The sequence below is a fragment of the Megachile rotundata genome, chromosome 8 (genome assembly GCF_050947335.1).
Source record: "Megachile rotundata isolate GNS110a chromosome 8, iyMegRotu1, whole genome shotgun sequence".
NCBI lineage: Eukaryota > Metazoa > Arthropoda > Insecta > Hymenoptera > Megachilidae > Megachile > Megachile rotundata.
In genome coordinates, this window is record NC_134990.1 from 10,955,767 (window position 1) to 10,979,590 (window position 23,824).

Here is a 23,824-nt window from a genome sequence, read left to right on the forward strand (position 1 = left end):
ATCTAGTTATTCTGTACAACTCTGTGTAGGTATAATTTCGCAGTGTTTGATAAACTAATAACAGACGCAATAGCGTGTAATGCACACATAATTTGAAACGGTAGAAGATAATTGAATATAGTTAGTTATCTTGATGCGAAATCGACACGGACTTCAAGAACCGCCTCTTAATGCAACACGTATACCTACAGTACGTATACTCATTTTTGCCAACTTTTTACAATATAATTTTGCATGAACAATCGCTGTGTAATTCCGATTAAATTCTCTGCAATTGTCTACGCTGTGGACACTTACCTTCACGGTAACACTGTTGACTGACCCCTTAATAAGATCGATAATTTCCTCTCGGGATTTGTCATCGACGTTGATCCCATTGACCTCGATTAGCCTGTCCCCGGGCAACAACCCGGTGTCGTTGTTGTGTTGTATCAGTGAACCAGGCTCGGCGAAGATCACTGGTCTCATCTGAGTAACACCGTTGGCCGATCGTTCTACGATCACGGCCCGTCGCAACGAAAATCCAAAATCATTTCGTGGCGGCGGTTGTCTTTGGATGGTCAATTCCCGAGGCTCTGGGAGCTCCAGTGAGATAATCTCCGGTAGCTGGAGCTCCACACCCTGTTCCTCGAAGGATGCGGATGATCTCCAGCGGGATAAACCCTGGGATTCCCCGACGGGCGACAGGCTGAACGGTGGGGTTGCGAAACTTGAATTCGTGGTGTCGGTTAAGGAGTCCGCTGACGGACTCGCACTTGTTACAACCTGAAACAGAGATAATTATTATGTTTAATTGTTTCAACATTATTATTTAATTTATGGGTGTTTCATTTACAGATATTTTTTTAATTCTACATAAGGATGAAATGTTAATTAATTTGTACAATTTTTTAACTTCATTAAAGGTAGTATATTCTATAAGTTTAATAAATGCCAAGTATTGTAATGGTACAATATATTATTTTTATAATATATATTGTATTCCTATACAATATATTAATTTTTTAAATACTCATTTCTGTTAAGTTCAACAAATTTTTATATATACAGGTTCTCAAATTTTCAAAAGATATCAAATTAGACATTTTCAAAAACTTTGCATACAATAATTTAAAAATCATATATTTATACAAATATAATAATTAAAATACAGTTCCAGGATGTTCAAATAAAATGTATATACACTTTATTACTATACATACGCAGAGAGTTAATATAATATTATTTTAGATATAATATTATTTTACAAGTGTTCAAAATGTCCATCGTCAACATCAAAATGATTTACTATCTGTTATCATTTTTATGTTTGATATTAATAATTATGTGTGCATAATATATACAATATTTTTTACCAGAAAACATTGTATATATATGTATAATATGTAGAAATTCTTTTTTATTACATGTATATATTGTTATAAATTTTTAACAATATTATTATATTAAATATAATGATCTTTTGTATGCAATAGAAATAAATAGTAGAATAAAATATTTCATATGTATTTCTAAATGATAAAAATGCATCAGCTGCTAAGAATATCAGCCTCTGAAGGTCATTCAAGCATCTGTTCCCATAATACCGTATGGTAACCCTGGCGTCCCATTTTTCGTCTCTCTGCGATATCCCAAAACAACGGGAAAAAAGAGAAAGAACAACATGCTAACAAGTCTAAAAGTCCGTGCAAAAAAGTAAGGGGCTAAATATAGCAGTACAAGATGAGGACGAACAAAGAAAAAGCAGAACGTTTCATAATGATGAACACGACGAAATTGGGAATGCTGTTTGCCAAGCTCTCAGAAAGAAGATGACCCCTGTTTAATTTTTTTTAATATTAACTGACTGCTATTTTACAAGCAAAAATGAAGCAAAAAAAAAATGTGTTAAAAATGCAAAAGGGATGAAAAAAGAAGTAAGTAATTATTAGAATATGTAAAATAAGGGATTGGCATTTATTTCACTGAACTCTGTACATGTGTAGGAATATAGAAATATAAATATATTTATAAAATACAGATAAATATAATTAAGGTGTTTCTTCAGGTACAATAATAAATATAAATTCACTTAATAATAAATCTTCATTTAAGAGTAAGTATAAATTCTAAGTAGCTTGACTTCTTTTCTTGTTGTTGTATTGTACCTTTAACGATAACAATTAATATCTTTTCCTATATTTCTATCGTTAATGGTGAGCCCCTTAAATGATAATTTAATGCACCATTTATAATATTAGAAAAAACTATTAGATACACTTTAATAATTTTATATGATGAACCTATGTTGAAGTAGATTGGTGTTGTGCAGTACACTTCATAGTAAATATTGTTGTCATTGTTTGTTTTAAAATAAATATAAAGATATCAATGAATTTCAATTTGGTATTGAATAATCAACTGTTGCACTTATTACAAGAGCTGTTGCTTAATTTATACTGCAATGAAATATTTCTTTTCAATTTTCCCAAAATATTGTTTTAACAACACATCTTATTCGCTTCTTCCAAGGACTACAATTTGTATAGTATTTTAGTGTTTCAAATCCAAATATTTTTGTATATTTTTTGAGAAATGTGAGTGGACAGACTTTCCAGAATTAATACTGAATTACATTTCTACTAACATGCTTGATTTTTCTCTACTTCATTTATTAGTTCATTAACCAGTTTGAAATCTTCTTATTTGAAAATTCTATATTCATTATACCAATCCTTACTAATTTTGTATCGCACTTAAACTTCTTAAATTAATCTCTTTTATTTCTTCTTTTGTTTACATAACATTTCTAGATAGAATTTTCAGAATTAATATCAAATTTAAGATACTATTTCAGATTATCAATGCACTCACAGTGTTTGTTTTCAAATAAACTAAAATAATATCTTTTTTATGAATATGAATTCTGTCAACTTCATTAAATTTCTTACATTATTTATTTTTTAACTTTTGTCACAACTTTTAATACATTATATTATAACATATACCATGTATCTGGTTAATTCAAATTCAGTTTCTTCCTTTCAATAAATTAAAAAATAATAAACAGTTTATTCTGTGATCCATAATTTCTCATTTTATAATTAGCACGGATTGTTTAAATAATACAATTCTGTCCCTTGAAAAGAATTCTTGCAGTTTCACTTTGAATTTATGCAACTTCATTTTCCGTTAATTTTTCGCTACGACATGTGTTACGAATTTATATATTACGGCAATCATATATCTTATTACAGTGAAAGTTGAAGAAACACTGAATGTGTACTTTGCAAACATAATTTAAATGTGCTATCCTTTTACCCCAACAGTCTGCATGTTTACATTGACGAACAGAGTTCAGCGAAGCGAAAGTCGAACTGACGCCGATTTCTACGTTTTCAATGCACAATATTTATATACATGTTATATACACAATTGTAAATATAAACTTGAAAAATCATATAGGAATTTTTGTGCATTTGCATATTTCTAAACCAAAAAAATTAAAAAATTTGAAATTTGCACATTTCTCATTTAAATGTACTAAAATAAAAAATTTATTCATTGTAAACTTTTGATGTTTCTATGCCTATAAATTTATAAAATAAAAAATGTAATATTTCTGTTTCTAATTTAATAAATAAGTATACTAACTAATTGAAAATTTCTAGATCTGATTTTGTAAATAAGTAAATTAAAACTCTGAAGATTTCTGTTTATAATTTTTTAGATCATAAATTTGAAAATTTACAAATTAGGAAATTAAAAAATTTGAAGCTCTTATTTATACCAAAAGTAAAAACATAACATTCCCTTTTCTCATTTTCCAAATTAAAATATTTGAATGTTTACAAATTTGTAAAACTTGAAATGTATTATCTAGTCTTATTTAATCCATATTCCTAAATTTCCAAATCATCAAATGGAATCAAATCTCTAAATCTGCAACTTACAAATTCAAAAATTTGAAATTTCTATTATTCTTAAGAATAATAAACAAATACTCAACAACAGTCCCACTATATTTCCAATAACTTTATTATTTCTCCTCCATAAAATATTCTACATCATCATAGTAAAAGTAATTCTACATTCATACAGTAAAAGTTATTCAACATTTACATAAGTTATGGTACATTCACATAAAAGTTATTCTACATTCACGTAGTAAAAAAGTTAGTTTACATATAATAAAAGTTATTCTACATCGATATAATAAAAAAGGTAGTCTACATCCACATGGGAAAAAAGTTATTAAGGGCCTCATAGTAAAAGTAATTCTATATCCACATAGCAAAATTTATTCTACACCCACATTGCAGAAAAATGTTGCTACGTGCACATAGTAAAAAAGTTATTCTACGTTCTCATAGTAAAAGATGTTCTACATCGTATGACAGAAGTTGCATCTACATAGTAAAAGCTATTTTACATCCACATAGAAAAAGCTATTTGACATCCACATAGTAAAAGCTACTCTACATCCAGAGCCCAAAAAATCACCATCATGATTCTCCCATTTCCATAACCCATAAATTCAAAAGTCTCCCACTAACCTGCAGCAGCTTCGAATCACCCTGGTGATGATGATGATGGTGTTGCTGATGATGTTGATGCTGATTCTGTTGTGTAGCTCTCTGAGGCGAAACCTGCCACGAACCCTGCGCAGTCTGCGTTTCCTCTTCGCTGCAACCTTCCTCTTTGTTCACGGTGTTTCCGTATCCCGGTAAATGTACAGGTACGTTCTGATATGCTATCACTTCGTTTTGCAACGTGTTCCTGACCAACAGATTACTGGCTTCCTGATAATTCGCCTCGTTTCCGTTGGGCAACGTATTCTCCTCCGCCAAAGAGTTCGTCGTGCCGCTGATGCTCAAGCGCGGGCCTTTCAAAATTCCGCGTTTTGGCGGTTTCGGCGGCAATGGCGGCAAATTCTTGCTAGATTGCCCACCGGTGGCGTTGCTCGGCGTCGCGGAAGACGTCGTGGTGGTAATTGTCAACGAAGTCAGTGAAGTTTCCGAGGAATCGCTCTGCGTTAAACCATCCGGTGTCCTCGTGTTCCAATTGTTACCAGTTCTCACACTTTGACCGGAACTCGACGAGTTCTGAGAGTTCTCCAACAGATCGCGGTCTAAGTAAGCGAAAAACGACGCACTATAGTCGGCGGTTATACCACTCGGTAACTTTTCCTTTTCCTTCCGGCGACCAGGAATCTTCAACGATCTCCGTACCTGTGGACAGAAATTTGGAAATGATATTATCTTCTGAGTGGTTGTTACGCGATAAATGGCCGATTTCGAGGTTAGACACGCGATCGTATTAAAGTACTGTAATTACGCATAATTTGATCTGCGATGCTGCTTTTATGAATTTGAAGGTTAGTACTATTATCAATTTGAAGTTTCAAGTTGAATAGAAGATACAATATGAACTCTTCGTTAAAATATTTAACAAAATTTTTTTTAACAGTAGAATTACTGAAATAATAAATCAATGAAATAATGAAATAGTGAAATAGTGAAACAATGAAATAGTGAAATAGTGAAATAGTGAAATAGCGAAACAATGAAATAGTATAATAGTGAAATAGTAAAATACTTGCACAATAAAAGACAAATTATTAATAATAAAATCTATAAATAGTTCGTGACTCAGTTTCAATAAACTTTAAGCTTCAAAATGATGTACCATAAGAATTATTTTATAGTATTTTTTTTACTTAAATATTCGAAATCTGTCATTTTACGTGTAACAATTTAATAAATGATTAATAAAATAATTTAAAGAGGGTAGTTATCAAAATAGTTATAAAAATTGAACAGAATAGATTGTTACATTATTTAATAAATTTTCTCCTTATGAGACCAACGACGCACCGTATGCGTCCTAACTAATTACTCGATGTGGGGATAAGAAAATTAATATGATTTTGTATAATCAATATATTTATCAGTGTGTTTACATTATATAATTATTATATAAATCATTAGATATAAAAAATAATTATACTGTACACATCTAAGTATTTTATTATTAAATTATCACACTCCTTAATTTATATATAAAACTGTTTAATTACTAAACATACTAACATATTTAACTACTTTGTTATGTTATATCAAAGCTTCAGATAATTCATATTACTAACAAATTTTACCAAAATTATCAATTAGTAACTGATACCATTTATTAAAATAATGAATTGATTAGTAATAACTTTGAAATCAGTAGACTTCTGAAAATAATACTTTTAAATTCTATTCACTGTAATAATATTTAAAAACAGTTAACAATTCTGGTTTCCTCAGAATGAAGTTTTGCCACCGCCTATTCCTTTTGAAACAATTTGTAAAAACCGTTTGATACAATTCAGAGTACTGACGTATTAGGATACGTATTAGGCTCCCAACCTTTTTGGACACCCTGTATAAACACATTGTCTTAAGTAAAGAAACATTTTATTAGACGTCGATTTTTGAGGGCGGTATTTGAAAATATATTAATGTCATGCTTGTCAAATTAATTCGATATTTATTAGAAATTTTGCGCGGTGCCCTTAGTACACTGGTACGGCACGTTTTTCTAGGGAAAATGGCGGCACAGGAAGAGACGCCATTACCCGTTTATTTTTAGGGACGCTTCAAACGAATACAAAAAATTGAGATATTTTCCTGGAACAATAAAAGGTAAATTGGCAATTTTGTGAAATGGGGATATTATTATTCTGCGTGGGGTAATATCGGACCACACTCGGACGTTAATGACCCGGCAAAGATTAAACGGCTTAGGGTGGAACTTCTGACAATGAGTCACACACCATATTCGCCTAACCTCGCCCTCCCGTCAATTAACGCCTATTTCAGTTCCCACAGGACTTTTTAGGCGAAAGAACTGCTAATAGCGTACTGCTACACCCAGAGGGAGTTGCAGAATATTTTAATAGCAAATGAGAACAATTTTATAGGCTGAAATATGGACATACTGGGTGTGCAACAAGGGTGTAATTATGCTTATAATACTCATTTCTTGATTTTTAAATTTTTTAAGTTGTAAGTTTTGAATTCTGAAATCTTTGAATAGCTATATTTCCAAATTCTCAAGACCCCAAATTAATTTTCAAATCCTTAGTCAAAATTTTAATAATTTTAATTCCCCAAATCTTACCATTTACTTATTTTTTCAATTTCTAAATTCAAAATTAAAAAATTGCCTAATATTCAAGTGACTAAATGTCAATAATTTCAAACTCCAAATCCTTAAATTTTCTAATTTAGAAATATCCCAATATGCAAATCCAAATTACCAAATGTCCAATTTCTCAAATTTCTAAATTCTCAAATTTCCCATTTTTCAAATATCAAATTCTTAAATCTCCAAGTTTTCAAATTTTTAAATCCCAAAATTCTAAAATCCTCTAATTCCAAAATTCCCAAATCCCACACATCTAAACTCCCAAATCCCTATATTCCCTAATTTTGTAATTCCTAAATTTCCCAATTTTCAAATTCCAAATCCTTAAAGCTCCAGTTCCCAAATTCTCAAATTCCAAAAGTCCCAAATGACAAAATCCCAAAATCCCCTAATTCCACAATTCCTAAATTTGAAAATCCCCATATCCCCAAAATCCCCAAATTCCAAAATCGCAAAATTCAAAAACCCTGAAACTCTAAAATCCCCTAATTCCAAAATCCCCAAATCCCATAAATCTCACCTAGGGAAGTGGGATTCCCTATATTCCCTAATTTCCTAATTCTCAAATTTCCCAATACTCAAAATTTAATCAATTGTCCCGCATATTTATTGATGCAATTTATAAATCATATTCCGTTCCGATCATTCTTGTCTCGATCGCAAGAACGATGATGTAATATGAAAAGTTTGGGAAACACTGTACCGAGGTATTATATTAACCTTTCTTCTCGTATCTGAATAGAGTACTAAGAGCATACATCTTGATGCCGCAACCGCATTTGACTTTCAATGAAGCAAACAAGAACGAAAGTTATCGAGTTTAACGTGGGAAAATATGTACGATGATACAAGCTAACACTTTTCAATCGTTTTAGACGAATTCTCATCGAAATTTATTTTAAATGGTTATAGATTTATACATTATATCTTAATTTTTATATGTAAGTTAAAATAACAATTATATGTCGAAATGGCGCACGCTTCACGGATTTCGATGACCTTGAAATATGTTGTCAAGGACGTCATTTTGAACAATTTTTCTCTATATATATAACCATGAATCGGCTTTAATTTCGGAGATATTTGCAAAAATATTTTCAAGGTTGTAATTATTTACAAAATGGCGTAAGCTTCACCGATTTCAATGACCTTGAAATATGTTGTTAAGGACGTTATTCTAAGCAATTTTTCTCTATATATATGACCATTGATCGGCTTTAATTTCGGAGATATTTGCAAAAATATTTTTAAGGTTGTAATTATTTACAAAATGGCGTAAGTTTCACCGATTTCAATGACCTTGAAATATGTTGTTAAGGACGTTATTCTAAGTAATTTTTCTCTATATATATAACCATGAATCGGCTTTAATTTCGGAGATATTTGCAAAAATATTTTCAAGGTTATAATCATTTACAAAATGGCGTACGCTTCATCGATTTCGATGACCTTGAAATATGTTGTCAAGGACCTCATTCTGAACAACTTTTCTCTATACATACAATCATCTATCGGCTTTAATTTCGGAGATATTTGCAGGATATGAAGTGTACAATAAATATTAGTAAAGCAAATTTTGAAAACAGTTTTTTGAAATTTTGGAACAATTTTCAAGACGTTTTAATATTTGTCAGGTGCGTTAGACACAAGTAGATATTCATAGCTACAATATTAAAACGAATAATTAATTGTTTTGTATACTTTACTTCATTACATTAGTTTGCTGTATATCAAATAACGAATTTCAAAAGTAGAAAGTCAGTATGACTCATTACACGAAAGTGCAAAATAACACTCATGACTTATCAATTCACAACTTCAGATTTGATACAAAATTATATCAACTTTCTGTTAAACGTTTATGTATTCTTAAAAATTGAGAACACAGCTGCTTAAAAGTTTGAAAGCCTACAAATTTCTACATGACAAAATTAAAAAATAAAAAAAATGTCTTGTAAAAATTTATACAAGTTTATACACCTACGCCTAGTAAACCTCCGCAGCTCCTCCATGTACACATTATAAGACATTTGATACGGAAGATCCAGGAAAGCGAATACCTGAGAAACAACAACTCATGAAGACACAATGAGGTATCTGTTCATTTCGCTAGATCTTTCATATCAAATACCGTGTAATGTGAGCGTAACTAAACGACACTCGAATGCATAATCCATCGCAAAATCTGTTAGCCGGTTATTTCTTTCCGGCCGAAGTGTTCATGAATCAGCTGTTTCCGATTAAACGAACAATGATGAATAGAGTTACGGATAATTACGCAACTGCGTATTTCAACACGAGACACTAAAAATATACAAAGAAACACTTTTCACGATTTTTCAAATATTTGCAATAATTTGACGAAAAATATTTTAAATAGAAACTGATCTGTTTTTGATTGGCTATATATTGCAATAAAAAGAAAAATTATTAAAATATTTTTTTATAATTTTGGAGGTCACCTTCCTTTTTTCTTTAAATGGAATCTTGTAATTTTTACTTAATAGTATTATAGCCTATGTCAAAACGAATTCAACGTGTTAGTGCACCATAACCTTCAGATGACCTTGAGAACAAATATATATATATATATATATATATATATATATATATATAAGAATTTTAAGAAACAATGATATTCACAGACAATATTGCTTGTAATAGTTGCAATAATAATTACAATAATTGCAAAGATAATTGTAACACTTGCAATCATAATTGTGACAGTTGTAATAGTTCCAATGACAGTTATTATAGTTCCAGTGACCGTTGCAATAATTATAATAGTTGGGATAATAGCTGCAATTCAACAACTAAGCATGTCCTCCGGATGACCTTGAGAGCAAAAAAATCAAAATTTTAAGAAAAAATGATAATCTGAATTAGTAATAATAGCCTGTGTTTAATAGTTGAAGTTATTATATACTCAATTTATAAACCTTAAGTAAATGAACGAAAGTGATTTTTGTGAAAAGTTCACATAAAATTTTCAAAATGAAATTCGTGTTGTTGTAGACATGATTCCGCTCTTCCTAATAAGTTTACGTTGGTTGCGCTTGCTACACTGTCATAGAGTGTCCGTGTGCTGTACGAATTTATTGCTTTAAATATTCCTTATTTTCTATTCGAACAGCATAAATAGTCAGCTGTAAATAAACCCATAAAACATAAATTATTATTCGAGCAGTCTACCATTTTTTTAAAGTTTCTATTTATTTGTCAATTAAATAAAAAAAGATAAACGTTATTACTTCAAATATTTATAAGGGGAAATTACCGTTTAAAATATACAAACAGATTTATTAGCGGAGTGTTAATAAATATTCGAATGTAACGCAGAGAATTTAATTGACATCATAAAATACAAGGTACAATCGCAAAAGCAGTCAAGGAAGAGATGTAAAACATAAAAATCAGTTTATCATTGATAAACGATGATGAAGGTTTTTAAATGAGTGATACGATAAAAGCGATAAAGTAACGTATGATAACGGGAAATACGGAAGAGAAATTGATATAAGAACAGACAGAAATAAATTGGAAGTGACCGCAATGTAACGCTCTATATATTTCTAAATTCGTTTACCAAATGTATTTACGTTAAAACCACCGAATTAATAAGATGGCCGATTTAGAGGTTTCTTATTTTAATCCTAGTTTTACGGACGATTTATGACCACTTATATTTAACTGGAAAAACTATAAAAATAAGTAAATAATAAATAATACAAAAACTAGCTTTTACCATGACTACTTCGATGCAGGTTAACATATATTTCGACAAAAATTTTGTAATATTTTCAGTGACTATAGAGAATAAATCTAAGATCTGTCATTTACACAGGTTCTGTAAACTAAAGAATAGAGGATACAAGAAACGATACTCTGGGCGATACCTTAGATGTTCGACAGAGCCTTCTAATTGGTTGCGCAATACAACCGGGAAATTTAAATTACGCGAATCTAATGTCATGACAATTTCTAATAACTACAAATTTATTTATCGTAAATTTTCTGTACGTTGCTAATACTAACTTTCGAAGTATCTACATGAATTTGACAACGTTGAAAAATTTAAAAAGAAAGAAATATATTAAAGTAATTACTTTGCAAAATATATTTGAAATGATTATAACAAAAAACTTATAAATGACTAACTATTTATCACAAAAAAATACAGATAAGATATAAAACACAGTGAAAATACAGCGTGTTACAAAAAATAACGAAATTATTACAAATAAATTACTGATAAATATGCAGGTTTAAACCATTCTTTGTCAAACACCATATTTGCATACCATGCGCATGCGCATTTCGGAATACCGCACCGAAATTGTACCCCCACCTCAGTTCATTTTGTACGGCCACTTAAATTCGTCTATTGTTCCGTGTCTCGCTAAAAGTAATTTGTCAAAGTGTCGTCACTTGTTACTCTACTCTTTGATTATGACCTAATAGTTGCAGCAGTGACTACAGTTATATCTTCATTCAATTGTTCTAACAATCTTGAAGGTTAAGGTGCTACACTTTGCGGACCCCATACGTCAAAATTGCGAAACTTTCTCATATTACTCTCAATTTCTAACTTGTTGAACTGATTTACGTATTTAGTATGGCCATAAATTCCTTGTATTACTTCGCCTCTCTCTAAAAGTAGTTCTCTTATCAGTGTTGCATCTTATTTTACTCTTTTCAACATCAAACCAAAAATACTGTGACGTTAGTATACGTAAAAGTCCTTAGGTTATAAGTAGTTTGCACGCTCGCAATCTAGGTTAAGTAAAGAGTTCTAGTTATAAAATTTTGAACGACGAAGAATAATGAACACGGTTTTCAACACTCGAGTAATGTAACGGACACAACGTTCCTATTAAACACTGATTAATCTTCATAATAGTGGTTACTATAATTATTCCCAGTTCTCTGTTTGATTTAAGAGTAACAATAGTTTGCGTGGCTGTGTCCTATAAAATATAGCGTGTAGGTAAACCCTTAGAATATGATGGATGTTCGCGACATCTATAAAATACTTTCTAGAAACTTCTTCCGGTTGATGTAGTCCCATGGTTTTCGCAAATTTCATTTACGGATGCATAATGTAATTATGATATTTAGTTTATGGAAATTGAATTTTAGTTCAAGAAATTATAACTATTTTCCTTTCTTTTTTTGTACTGCATTGAAATAAATATTTCTTTATTTGACAAGATATTATTCTTGAAATTTACTTTTGAGTTTTATCTAGGTTAGGGTGTCTCAAACAAAAATTTGTCTTTTTAAATTTTTCTCTCAAAGATTGAATTGAATAATTTAAATTTAACAAATCGGTCAAAGCAATTTTCTATCGGTATATTGATATTTTATTATGTAAACTTTCTACTACATTTTAAGTGATTGCAGATGTTAATATAAAATTGTACAAATTAGAAGTTAGTATTAAGTCGCTCAGCAATGTGAATCGGCAGATTTAAGTGACATAGTTTGAGAAGTAAGTAAATAATTATGATTCATCAGTAAACCCAAAATCTTGGTTGCCTTGGCTTTTTTGACAGCACGCGAGCGCGCTTTCCTTTTTTGAGGTTAGCTTCGACTGACGTTTATCGGTTATTGCCATTTTTGCAATTATGAATTCCAAAAATGACTGATTTATAAATATAGGAATTTAAAGATTTGAAATATTAAGAATTTAAAGATTTTCAAATTTAGAAATGAAGGAATTTATAAATTTGAAAAATTAAGGAATTTGAAAGTTTGTATTATTATAGAAGAACACATGTATAAATACGAACATTTTATTGTTCTTTAATGATACTTTTTCCGTATTCATAATTTTTGCGGAAGTTTTATTTGTGGACAAAACGTTTATCAGGATACTGCGTTTAATAATCCGAGGGAAATGTTATTGGGCGGATGAGGTATTACGCGATAAGGAACAAACATTGTGTGTGTACACAGACAGTTTCCGTAGTACAATATACCGGGTGTCTCATCATTTTTTAAACTAGTGGCTCTATGGACCTCTCATGAATTCCACTGTGTTAAATTTCTAATATCTACTGCAAACTTTTATTGATTCAATGACGATTAACGTCGATGACAACAGTCGGCAGAATTTATGCAGCAAACGAGTGTCATGAGACTGCCCTAAAAATTTCAAGTGACAATTGAAATTGAATTGAAAGACAATTGCGGACTGCAGCGCACAGACAAAGGAACAAGTGCATATCCAGTCGACCCAGTGATTCACTATGTTCGGTAATTAGGGACTTTGTAGGGAATTTCAAGGTTTGAAGATTTGGAAATTCGGAATTTTTGCAAGGTCGAATTTTAAAGTTTAAAAATTTGAGAATTTGTGGTTTGAAAAAATTAGGAATTTCGAAATTTTAGTATTTGAAAAATTGTGACTGGAAATTTTGAAATTTAAAAAATTTTGACTAGAAATTTCTAAGTTTAGAAAATTGTGATATTAAAGATTTCTAAATTTCATGAAGTGTAATTGTGAGAATTTTTATGCTTGAAAAATTGTGACCTTGGAAATTTTTATACTAGAAGAATTGTAATATTAAATACTAAAATAGTAAACCACTAATTAGACCCATTCACATATTTTTTTCTTTAAATTACAAAATTTAGTAAAATACTCTCATTCAAACTAATGTTAGTTTTCATCGAGATTAAGAATTAATGTGTATACTATTGGTATCAAAATCTTTTATTTCTAAATGTAACGATTTATTAAATATTATTGGTTCAGTTGCTTATATCATTTTGTGTCACACTATTCCTTTTTGCTTTTGAACACCCAGTATATGAGGAAAAATGAAGTATTATCTGTCGTACTTTTCCGTCATATACTGGGTGCTTTACGAAACGATGACATAACAAATTCTTCAGAGAATAATAAATAAAACATTTCTTCATAATTTTCAGATTAAATTGAATAAAAATTGAATAGTTAATAATAGATAAATTTTTAGATTACTAATTCGTTAATTCTTTCTTTATTGTAATAAGACAGTACCTATTTTCAACATGTATTGAGAATATGAAATTTTTGTAAATTATTAAATTTGAAAAGTTGGATTATTTGGGAAATTAGGAAAATTCTATATTACTGTATTTCTACATTTGATAATTTGAAAAATGATAACTTCTACGTTTCTGAATATTCATATTTACAAAATTTACAATTTGAAATTTTTGTATTTTCAAAATATAGATATTCAAGTTTTCATCTTATCAAAATTTATAAATTTAAATTTTCACATTTTCCAAATTCTAAATTTGTTCTTTTCTTTTTTGAAAATTTGAAAGTTACTAAATTCAGGCAGTTAAAAATTTACAAATTTGAGAATTTAAGAAATTTGAAGAAATTACAAATTTTAAAAGTCAAAAAAGTTCAAAAATTTGTTATTTTTAAGAAATTTAGAAAATTGAATAAGTGAAAATTTGAGAAATTCTGAAATGTGAGAATTAAAAAATTTTGAAAATAAAAAAAGTTTCAAAATTTATTTCACAATTCAAATATTAATGAACTTAAAAATTCGCGAAACTTGATAATTTAGAAAAACGAGGAATTGAAAACTTCAAAAAATCAAGAATACAATATTTTTATATTTCAAACTTGTCCAATTTTCCAAATTCTAAAATTAAATATTCAACAATTTTTTTTATCAAACTCTTCGACGAACAGTCGGTCTTTCCATCAGCAGTCCATCATAATTGAAGTATAATTGTGTTGCACATATTTTTCAATTAGACCCAGTTGAACAACGTGTTCGTGTATTAACAATTGAAGTTAATCACGCGTGTGCATAGCGCAAACGCTTAACCCGTTGCCCTCTCTCTTCACATTATCGAATTAAATGCTCGATGTATTCAAGATGTGTTTAAAACAGCGTATATGAATTCCGAATTAAAAATAAAGCAGAATAAATAAACAAACAGATAATTGAATATATTAGGTTTAAACCGTTTAACATTTACCGGGTCATTAACGTCCTAGTGTGGTTCAATATTACCCCACGCAGAATAATAATATCCCCATTTCACAAAATTGCCAATTTACCTTTTATTGTTCCAGGAAAATATCTCAATTTTTTGTATTCGTTTGAAGCGTCTCTAAAAATAAACGGGTAATGGCGTCTCTTCCTGTGCCGCCATTTTCCCTAGAAAAGCGTGCCGTACCAGTGTACTAAGGGCACCGCGCAAAATTTCTAATAAATATCGAATTAATTTGACAAGCATGACATTAATATATTTTTAAATACCGCCCTCAAAAATCGACGTCTAATAAAATGTTTCTTTACTTAAGACAATGTGTTTATACAGGGTGTCCAAAAAGGTTGGGAGCCTAATACGTATCCTAATACGTCAGTACTCTGAATTGTATCAAACGGTTTTTACAAATTGCTTCAAAAGGCGGTGGCAAGACTTCATTCTGAGAAAGCCAGAATTAACTGTTTTTAAATATTATGGTGTTTGATAAGTAGAATTCGGAAGTATTAGTTTCAAATTTAGATATCGAGTGACGCAAACATTATTGACGAATTCATCATAGCAAATGGCTTGTACAAATTATTCGAAACCGAATAAAAGCGAATATCCATCATGAGTCAGACTTGACAAATGGTTCGAATTATCTGTGTACCTACACTTTGTCGATAAGCTTGACACAGAACACACGTTCCGTGTCCTCAGAGGTCGACAGTCGATACGTATATCGATCCGTGGCGTTATTCCGAATTTTTTTTTGTTTTAATTACAGAGATAAACCATGCACAGCTGCATTTTATGATTCGGATAATAAAAAGAGAATGGTTCCGACAAAATATGCGGCAATGGAAAAATATTAAACGCGAAATTAAGGTTAAAACTTTCTTAAATTAATTAACGCGTAGGAAAAATATGTAATTACAGGAAGTAGAGTATACCTCACCTATTTTAATGATTTTGATGTATGGTACAAAGGTCAATGTCCTCGGTAATTTTATTTGCACAATAACATTCATTGTTGTGGGAAATATATTGAATTTTTTAATAAAAATTGGAATAATGACTAAGTTGTTGCAAAAGTAATCAATAATTGTTAATTCAAATAATGTTTGAATCTAATAAATTTCTATTTAGTTTGCATGTTTTGTTATTGCTTAAATAATTGTGCTTTATTATTTATTATTATTAATTAATTTTTTAAGTTGAAAATGTAATTGCTGTTGTTCAATGTTTTTGGTATATTTAAATTTTTATTTTTAACATTAATTGCAATCATTTTTGAAAATAATTAGACAATACTTAAATTATCTTTAAAAAGATTAGATAATATTTAAATCATCTTCAGAAAAGATTAGATAATATTTAAATCATCTTCAAAAAAGATCAGACAATATTTACTTAAATTATCTTCAAAAAAGATTAGATAGTATTTAAATAACCTTCTAAAAAGGTCAGATAATATTTAAATCATCTTCAGAAAAGACTAGATAATATTTAAATCATTTTCAAAAAAGATCAGACAATATTTACTTAAATTATCTTTAAAAAAGATTAGATAGTATTTAAATAACCTTCTAAAAAGATAAGATAATATTTAAATTATCTTCAGAAAAGATTAGATAATATTTAAATCATCTTAAAAAAAAAATCAGACAATATTTAAATCATCTTTAAAAAAAATTGGATAATATTTAAATAACCTTCAAAAAAGATCAGACAATATTTAAATAATCTTCAAAAAAGATTACACAATACATAGATCATCTATAAAAAAGATTAGATAATATTTAAATAATCTTTAAAAACAGCAGATATTATTTAAATAATTTTAAAAAATTACACAATATGTAAATATCAAAAATATAATTTTTTTAAAATATAAGAAATTTGATTTGAATGTATATCTAACATAAAACCTAACCTAACCGCACGCGTATTTACCGGTAGACGAATTTAATATTGTACGGATGTAGGAATTTGTAGGAAATTCGAGAGCTGCGTCATTTTGCTCACTATATTACCGTCCGAGTCCACTGAAATTCCTATTTCTACGATTTCCTTTATTACTGGGTCTGCTGATCTTAATCTCACACTATAGAAAAACTCGGTATTTAGGTATGTTAGGTTATGTAAATGATTCATTGCGATATTACAACACTCGACTGTGAGAAACCTTTGAACAATGCAATAAATGGTATTAAAAACACTTTTGTGTACATAAGTGTCTATGAGCATTGAGACGTCTGTAATTGTTGTTGATTAGTTTTTAGTTTGTGTAATATACTTTGTGGTACCTTAGAATATTTAAAAAAACCAATATTACATAGAATAATATGCAGTTTTTATTTTAAAAAATAATTATGCAATTGTTTCTTTATTCTGAGATAAAGTAATTGTATTTTTAAAAAATATGTTAAATAAATGACTAGTATGAAAATTTAATAAATTAATTTGTGTTTCAGGTTATGTTAAATTAATTTAAGAATAACTTAATATTTAATTGCAGAACTGAATTAAGAATTATTTAATATAATTTTATGTGTATATAATTTGTAGCTAATTAATACATATTTATACTTGTGAATTTTCAAAGATAACAACCTAAACTGGTACATATGCTATTTTGTCAATCAATTCTATATACTTTTATTTAAACTTGAAAGATAACGCAACCTAACATAATCTGATATATATTGTTTTATCATTCTTTGTTTACTTTTATTTAAACTTCAAACCTAACCTAACCTAATCTGATATATTATTTCATCATTCAAATTTGTTTACTTTTATTTAAACTTCAAAAATAACTTAACCTAACCTAATCTGATATATTATTTCATCATTCAAATCTTTAAACTTCAAATTTAACCTAAACTGTCACATAATTTTGATAGTCAAATTTATTTACTCACGTTTAAACTTCAAACTTAATTTAACTTAACTAAAACTCAAATAAAAATAATTAAATTTAAATTACCATTTCATACACGTATCAATTTAGGTTAGAAGTTTAAATGTGAATAAATAGACGAACGATAAAGTGACATGTACTCCATTTCAATCATACTCATTCGATATATCGAATCATTAATCACGTTTTGACACCGTTGATATTTATTGAAAACCGCGGGAAAATAAATACATTTGAATGACAATATCATGTATCACATTTTATTTCAATAATAATAATTAGTCTACTTTTAATATATCAAACTATTAATAATATTATTAATATTATTATTAATAATAATAAAAATTTATTAATAATACTATTAATAATATTACGATATTAACGATATTTAAATAAAATCGTCTAAATAAAATATTTCATTCAATTTCAGTCACAGTCGGTCATCACTTATCGTAACATTTCGATAATGTCGATATTCGCGATATCGGTATCGAAAGAAGTACCAGAATGATAAAATTACACGTTGCAGTCCAAATTAATCGTCCGAACATTGTTGTCATATCGAATTACGGATAATATTTTAATATTATCGATATTCACGATAGCATTACCGATGTCAGAATAAATACACTCGAATTATAAAATTACACGTTACAGTCCAATTTAATCGTTCATGTTCGTTCATTATCGACTTATTGAATTATCGATATCCATGATAACGTTATCGATATTGAAATTAGCAGACGTAAATGACAAAATTACATATTACAATATGAACGATAAATAGTTCGTATCATTTACGTTCGCTCATTATCGACATATTCATTATAAAAATAAACAAATTTGAATGACAAAATTATATGTTGCATTATGTTTCAATCGTTCGTTCCCTGTATCGATCATTATCGATATCAGAATTTTACTTCGGTAAGCAAAACCTACAAAAGGACTATAACCTATAAAAGGACTAAAAACCTTCAAAAGGACTATAACCTATAAAAGGATCGAAATTTTGAATATAGTAACAAATCAATGCAATTACGTTAACGAAACTTCAAACACGGTTTCCATGTGCACGCGAAAACAGTGAGGACATCGACCCTCGCAACACACGTCAGAACTCAGTGAAACCAGCGAGGTGTAATTACCAAAAAGACAAGAACATAAAAAAAAGAAAAGAGTACATACTTCATCCAACCGTAGTAATTCCTCAGCGGACATACTACTGCGATCTCGTTTCTTGACATCTTTTCGTTCCTTCTTCTCTCGCTTTCGCTTCTCCTTGTCGTCCTTCTCCGTAGCCTTCTTCATAAAGTTAAACATTTTCTCATTCACAGCACAGATCTCGAATCGAACGCGAGAAAGAGATAACACTGGATATCTCCTCTCCTGATTGGAAGCGGCGCGTGCACAGTTTTACGCGCAGTCGCGTATTTCCGTTTTCGGCCCCACACGCATAACGCGACGACACTGTCCATCGAAACGACGAATGTGCTCGTCGATCTCGCGACGCGTATCGCTCGAGCACGATACGATGAAAACTCGACGGGATAATTCACAGTGCAGCGACACGACGGAGAGAAAAAACGAGGGAGGGCATCGAGCGGCGTGCACACGCTCGGGCAAGTTGCAAATCGGCAACAGGAAATCCCCTGTCACGGAGCGAATTCCGAGTAAACGGTACGTCACTTTCGATGCCCCGTTATCGTGCGATAAAATACCAGCCACGTTCCCTCAGGTACGGCTATATTCCCACTCGAAACACCATGGAAAGTCTGCACTAGGTTCGAACGCGGCACGGATCACGGGACACTGAATGCGTTGTTAAACTTTTTGTCGATGAGAGACCGTACAGACGAGTATAGGGGCGTGAACCTACCGCAGCAAACTGTTTCTTCATGGCCGGTCGTTTCCGGCATTCGATCCTGATAACCGCTGCGAAATTCTTGCAAGATTCGTCTCTCTTCCGGTGTCCTTCCTTGATGAGTTTCGGGGAGGTACGCGCTAATTATATACAGTCGTACCCCGATCTTTACTGATTCAGTCGAGAAGAAGTTACGTTAGAAAAACTTGTATGGAGAAGGGGGACGGTGATGGAAATTTGAAAAGGCGGTGTAGAGGGGAGACTACTGACGGTTTTTTACGGTGGGGATTTTTGAATCATCAATTTCTATATTGGCATACTTTCGGAATTTGCAAACTTTTATATCATTAAATTCTTTTATTCTATATTGAAAAAGTCATGAATTCGCGAATTTAACAATTTTTCGATTTTTATAATATTTGTATTGAAAAATGTGCAAATTGCAAATTATTTAATTTGCAAGTGCCAAAATTCCTAAACTTTCAACGTCAAAAATACCTAAATTTTCAAAGTTAAAAATCCCTACATTTTCAAAGTTAAAAATCTCTTAATTTTCAAAGTTAATAATCCCTAAATTTTTAAAGTTAAAAATCCTTTTTTCAAAGTTACTAATCCGTAAACCTTCAAAGTTAAAAATCACTAAATTTTTAAAGTTTCAAATCTAAATTTTTGAAGTTAAAAATTCCTAAATTTTCGAGGTTAAAAATCCCTAAATTTTCAAGGTTAAGAATTTCTAAATTCCCACGCTTAAAAATTTACAAATTGCCAACATTAAAAAAGTAAAACAATTTGCAAAGAAAAAAAAGTAAAACAATTTTTAGTCCCTAAATTCCGAAATTCCAAATCGGTTTTCAAATTTTCAAATGTTCAAATTCCTAAACTTATTAAGCTCCCAAATTTTCTTCAATTCTAATTTTTTAATTTCATAATTTTCAAAAATCACCATATTTCTAAATTCTGAAATTATAGATTCCTAAAATAAAAATTCTCAAATCTTCCAAGTTTCTATCAAATTTCTACGTCATCAAATCTTAAAGTTCCCAAATTTCCAAATTTACTAATTTTTTAAATTTGTAACTAAATAGCCAAATTATCTCTTTTTCCTAGATTGCCATTTTCCCTATATGTACAAGTCTCCCGTACTCCTCAATATACACATATGCAATATTATCACAAACTTCAACAATAACGGTAGATTTACAAACAAAATATATAATTAAACATCAGCATACATGTAACTGTTACACATGGATATTTTTAAACCGAGCGTTTCAAACCTTGCGCGCCCATGGGCGCTCCCTGTCACTTTCAAAACCTAATCGAAGTTATTTCAAAACTCGATCACCATACATTCTCATTTTATGCACAAATTCTCACGACTTATAACCCACTATCAGAACTTTTAATCTCGATCAGATTTTGAAAACGACAACGATCTCCCACTGTTTAAAATAGCAAAAATTCTAAAAGACTAATACGTGCTAACTGTAACCATTGTCAATAGAAACAACATTAAGCGCGGAAAAACGTATACTCGTAAGTCGGGGTACGGCTGTACTCTTTATGCTCTTATTACATAAACCACAGGCATTTCATAGAAAGCACAATTCGAACGATACTCCGCGTCGATAGAAGTTTTGTTGGTCGAGTTACCGGATAAAAAGCATCGGTTTCGTGCGAAAACAATATCGTGACGATCGGCGCGTGACAGCGAACTTTTGCCTTCGCGAGGCTTTCGAGTCGCCGGCACAAGCTAGGAGGGGGAGAGGATAGGATAGGAATACGCGTGCCTAGAACAAAGATGAAGGGGGGAGGGTTAGAAAGGAGAAAGAGAAGCACGAGCGAAAGAGCAACGAGAATCTACATGTCATTTTTCACCACACCTTACTCGCATGCTCTTTAACTAACGGGAAGCTTCTGCTTGTAAACAAATGCCAGGCAACGTTGGGAATGAACCTTATGCTTCGCAGCGTACGACAGGCGTTCGGCTAGACGCCGCGATCGGACGGACAGCGAGAATTATTCGCGATGTCATACGCGAATTTAGCACCGACTCGATTTTCTGTATGCTGGAAAACTGACAGCCAGCACGACACGAGACACACGTCACAACACCGCCACCACACCACCCGCCGCCATTCACTAAAACCGTAGACGCGTGCGATTCGCGTTACTTCGCACCGGATTAATAGTTGAAACAGCTATGCCATCGATCCATGGTTATCGCGGACGTGCTTAGCGGAGGTTGGAACAGCCTAGCCCATTGGATCGTTCCTCTTGTCGGGAAGACACAGTCAAAGTTGGACAAAAAGTTTAACGGCGCACTCGTGTTACACCGACGACTGTCATGGCAGACTGGGCTCCAGGTTACGAGTTAGACCGGTGGCGACTGCTGGCGTCCTAAACCGAATCATGGCCTATAGGCCCGCACCCTTCTTTCCGTTAGGCCTCACTGCGCATGCGCCGCTAATCGATGATACGTTATCGGCTGGACCCGCGAAAAGCGACATCTTTTGAATCTCGTCAAAGTGTAATTTCAAACCACTCATGATAACAATGTAAGATCATTTACGCCATTATTGAGCGAGCGAGCCGAAGGCGAGTGAAGCTCTTATACTTGACTTTGCAACTTCTTTGTCCGCGTTTTTCTTTTGCACCACTAAACCAATTCTCGTCAAATTTTGCATGCACATGCGTATGTACATCCAGATGGACATAGAAAAAAAAAATTTAAATCGGACTTGCCACGAACGAATAATCACCGAAAAAACTGATCCTAAAAAGTGAGGGTCCGAACACGCATATAAGGAAAATAAAAAAATGAATATTTCGGCAATTTGTTGACGTAGTATGGTTCCTAAGGCATTTAGAAACAAATTTCTGTTAGGGTCTGATGCGTTTTGATGCCTAATAAAGGCAGAAAATGAATTTTTGTCGAATTCGGTCCAAAACGGCACAGGTGGCGCCATCTAGCGGCGAGCGGCGGAACTACGAAAAACTAAAATTTCGATTTTCTCGAAAACTAGGCATTTTTCCGAAATTCTGAGATATACAAATTGTTCCGTGTCGCCTACGGAATCGAACGAATCTAATTATAGCCCGCCAGGACCATTATTAAAGAAAATAGAAAAATAGCCCATTCCATGGACTAAAAAATTGCCGTCCATCTAGCGGCGAAAGTTGGAACTACAAAAATAGAAAATCTCGATTTTCTCGAAAACTAGGCACTTTTTCGAAATTCTGAGATATACGAATTATTCCTTGTGACCTAAGGAATAGAACGAATCTAATTATAGCCCGTTAGGACCATTATTAAAGAAAATAGAAAAATATTCCAAAACATGGACTAAAAAATTGGCGTCCATCTAGCGGTGAAAGTTGGAACTACAAAAATATAAAAGAGCGATTTTCTCGAAAATTAGCGAACTTTGAGTACTTCTGAGGCCCAGAAAGTGCTATGTGATCGCATTAGATCCAAAATAAAGCAATAAAAGTATGCTGAAAGATTTAATAAAGAAAATGAAAAATATGTCATTTTATGGAGAAAAATTGTGGCGCCATCTAGCGGCGAAACTGCGAACTAAACTGAAAAAACGTATATTCGAACACGCGTTAAGGGGTGAAATGAAAATTGATTTTCTGGGCTTAACAGGCAAAAAAATTAATAACTTATTCAACAAAAATTGCTTTAAAATGTCTAAAGGAGCATACTACGTCGTCAAAGTTGCGAAATATTACTTTTTATATTTTTCCTTACGCGTGTTCGGACATACGTTTTTTCAGTTTAGTTCGCAGTTTCGCCGCTAGATGGCGCCACAATTTTTCTCCATAAAATGACATATTTTTCATTTTCTATATTAAAGCTTTCAGGAAACTTTTAT

General features: G+C 31.2%; 1 protein-coding gene and 1 long non-coding RNA gene across 8 annotated transcripts in view; both read right to left on the minus strand.

The window, feature by feature from the left end:
* Positions 1–22,350, minus strand: part of LOC100883300 (Myosin heavy chain-like) — a 132,067-nt gene extending 109,717 nt beyond the window's left edge. Inside the window, exons 1-4 of one of the 7 annotated variants that reach the window (XM_012294157.2) lie at positions 22,125–22,350; positions 19,268–20,114; positions 4,536–5,210; positions 298–765 (exon numbers count right to left, since the gene is read on the minus strand). In XM_012294157.2, the coding sequence (XP_012149547.2) occupies positions 298–765; positions 4,536–5,210; positions 19,268–19,402 (1,278 nt within the window). In that variant the 5' untranslated portion in view covers positions 19,403–20,114; positions 22,125–22,350. Of the gene's footprint in view, positions 1–297; positions 766–4,535; positions 5,211–19,267; positions 20,115–21,596 lie in introns of those variants that run through there. The other 6 variants (XM_012294155.2, XM_012294153.2, XM_012294152.2 and 3 more) reach the window with 6 other exon arrangements.
* LOC105663663 (uncharacterized) lies at positions 9,792–12,265 on the minus strand. The gene is made up of 3 exons (XR_001097109.2): positions 10,916–12,265; positions 10,110–10,316; positions 9,792–10,005 (listed from the first exon to the last, which is right to left on the minus strand). It is a non-coding gene; the product is annotated as an uncharacterized LOC105663663 (long non-coding RNA).
* Positions 22,351–23,824: the final 1,474 nt, after the last annotated feature.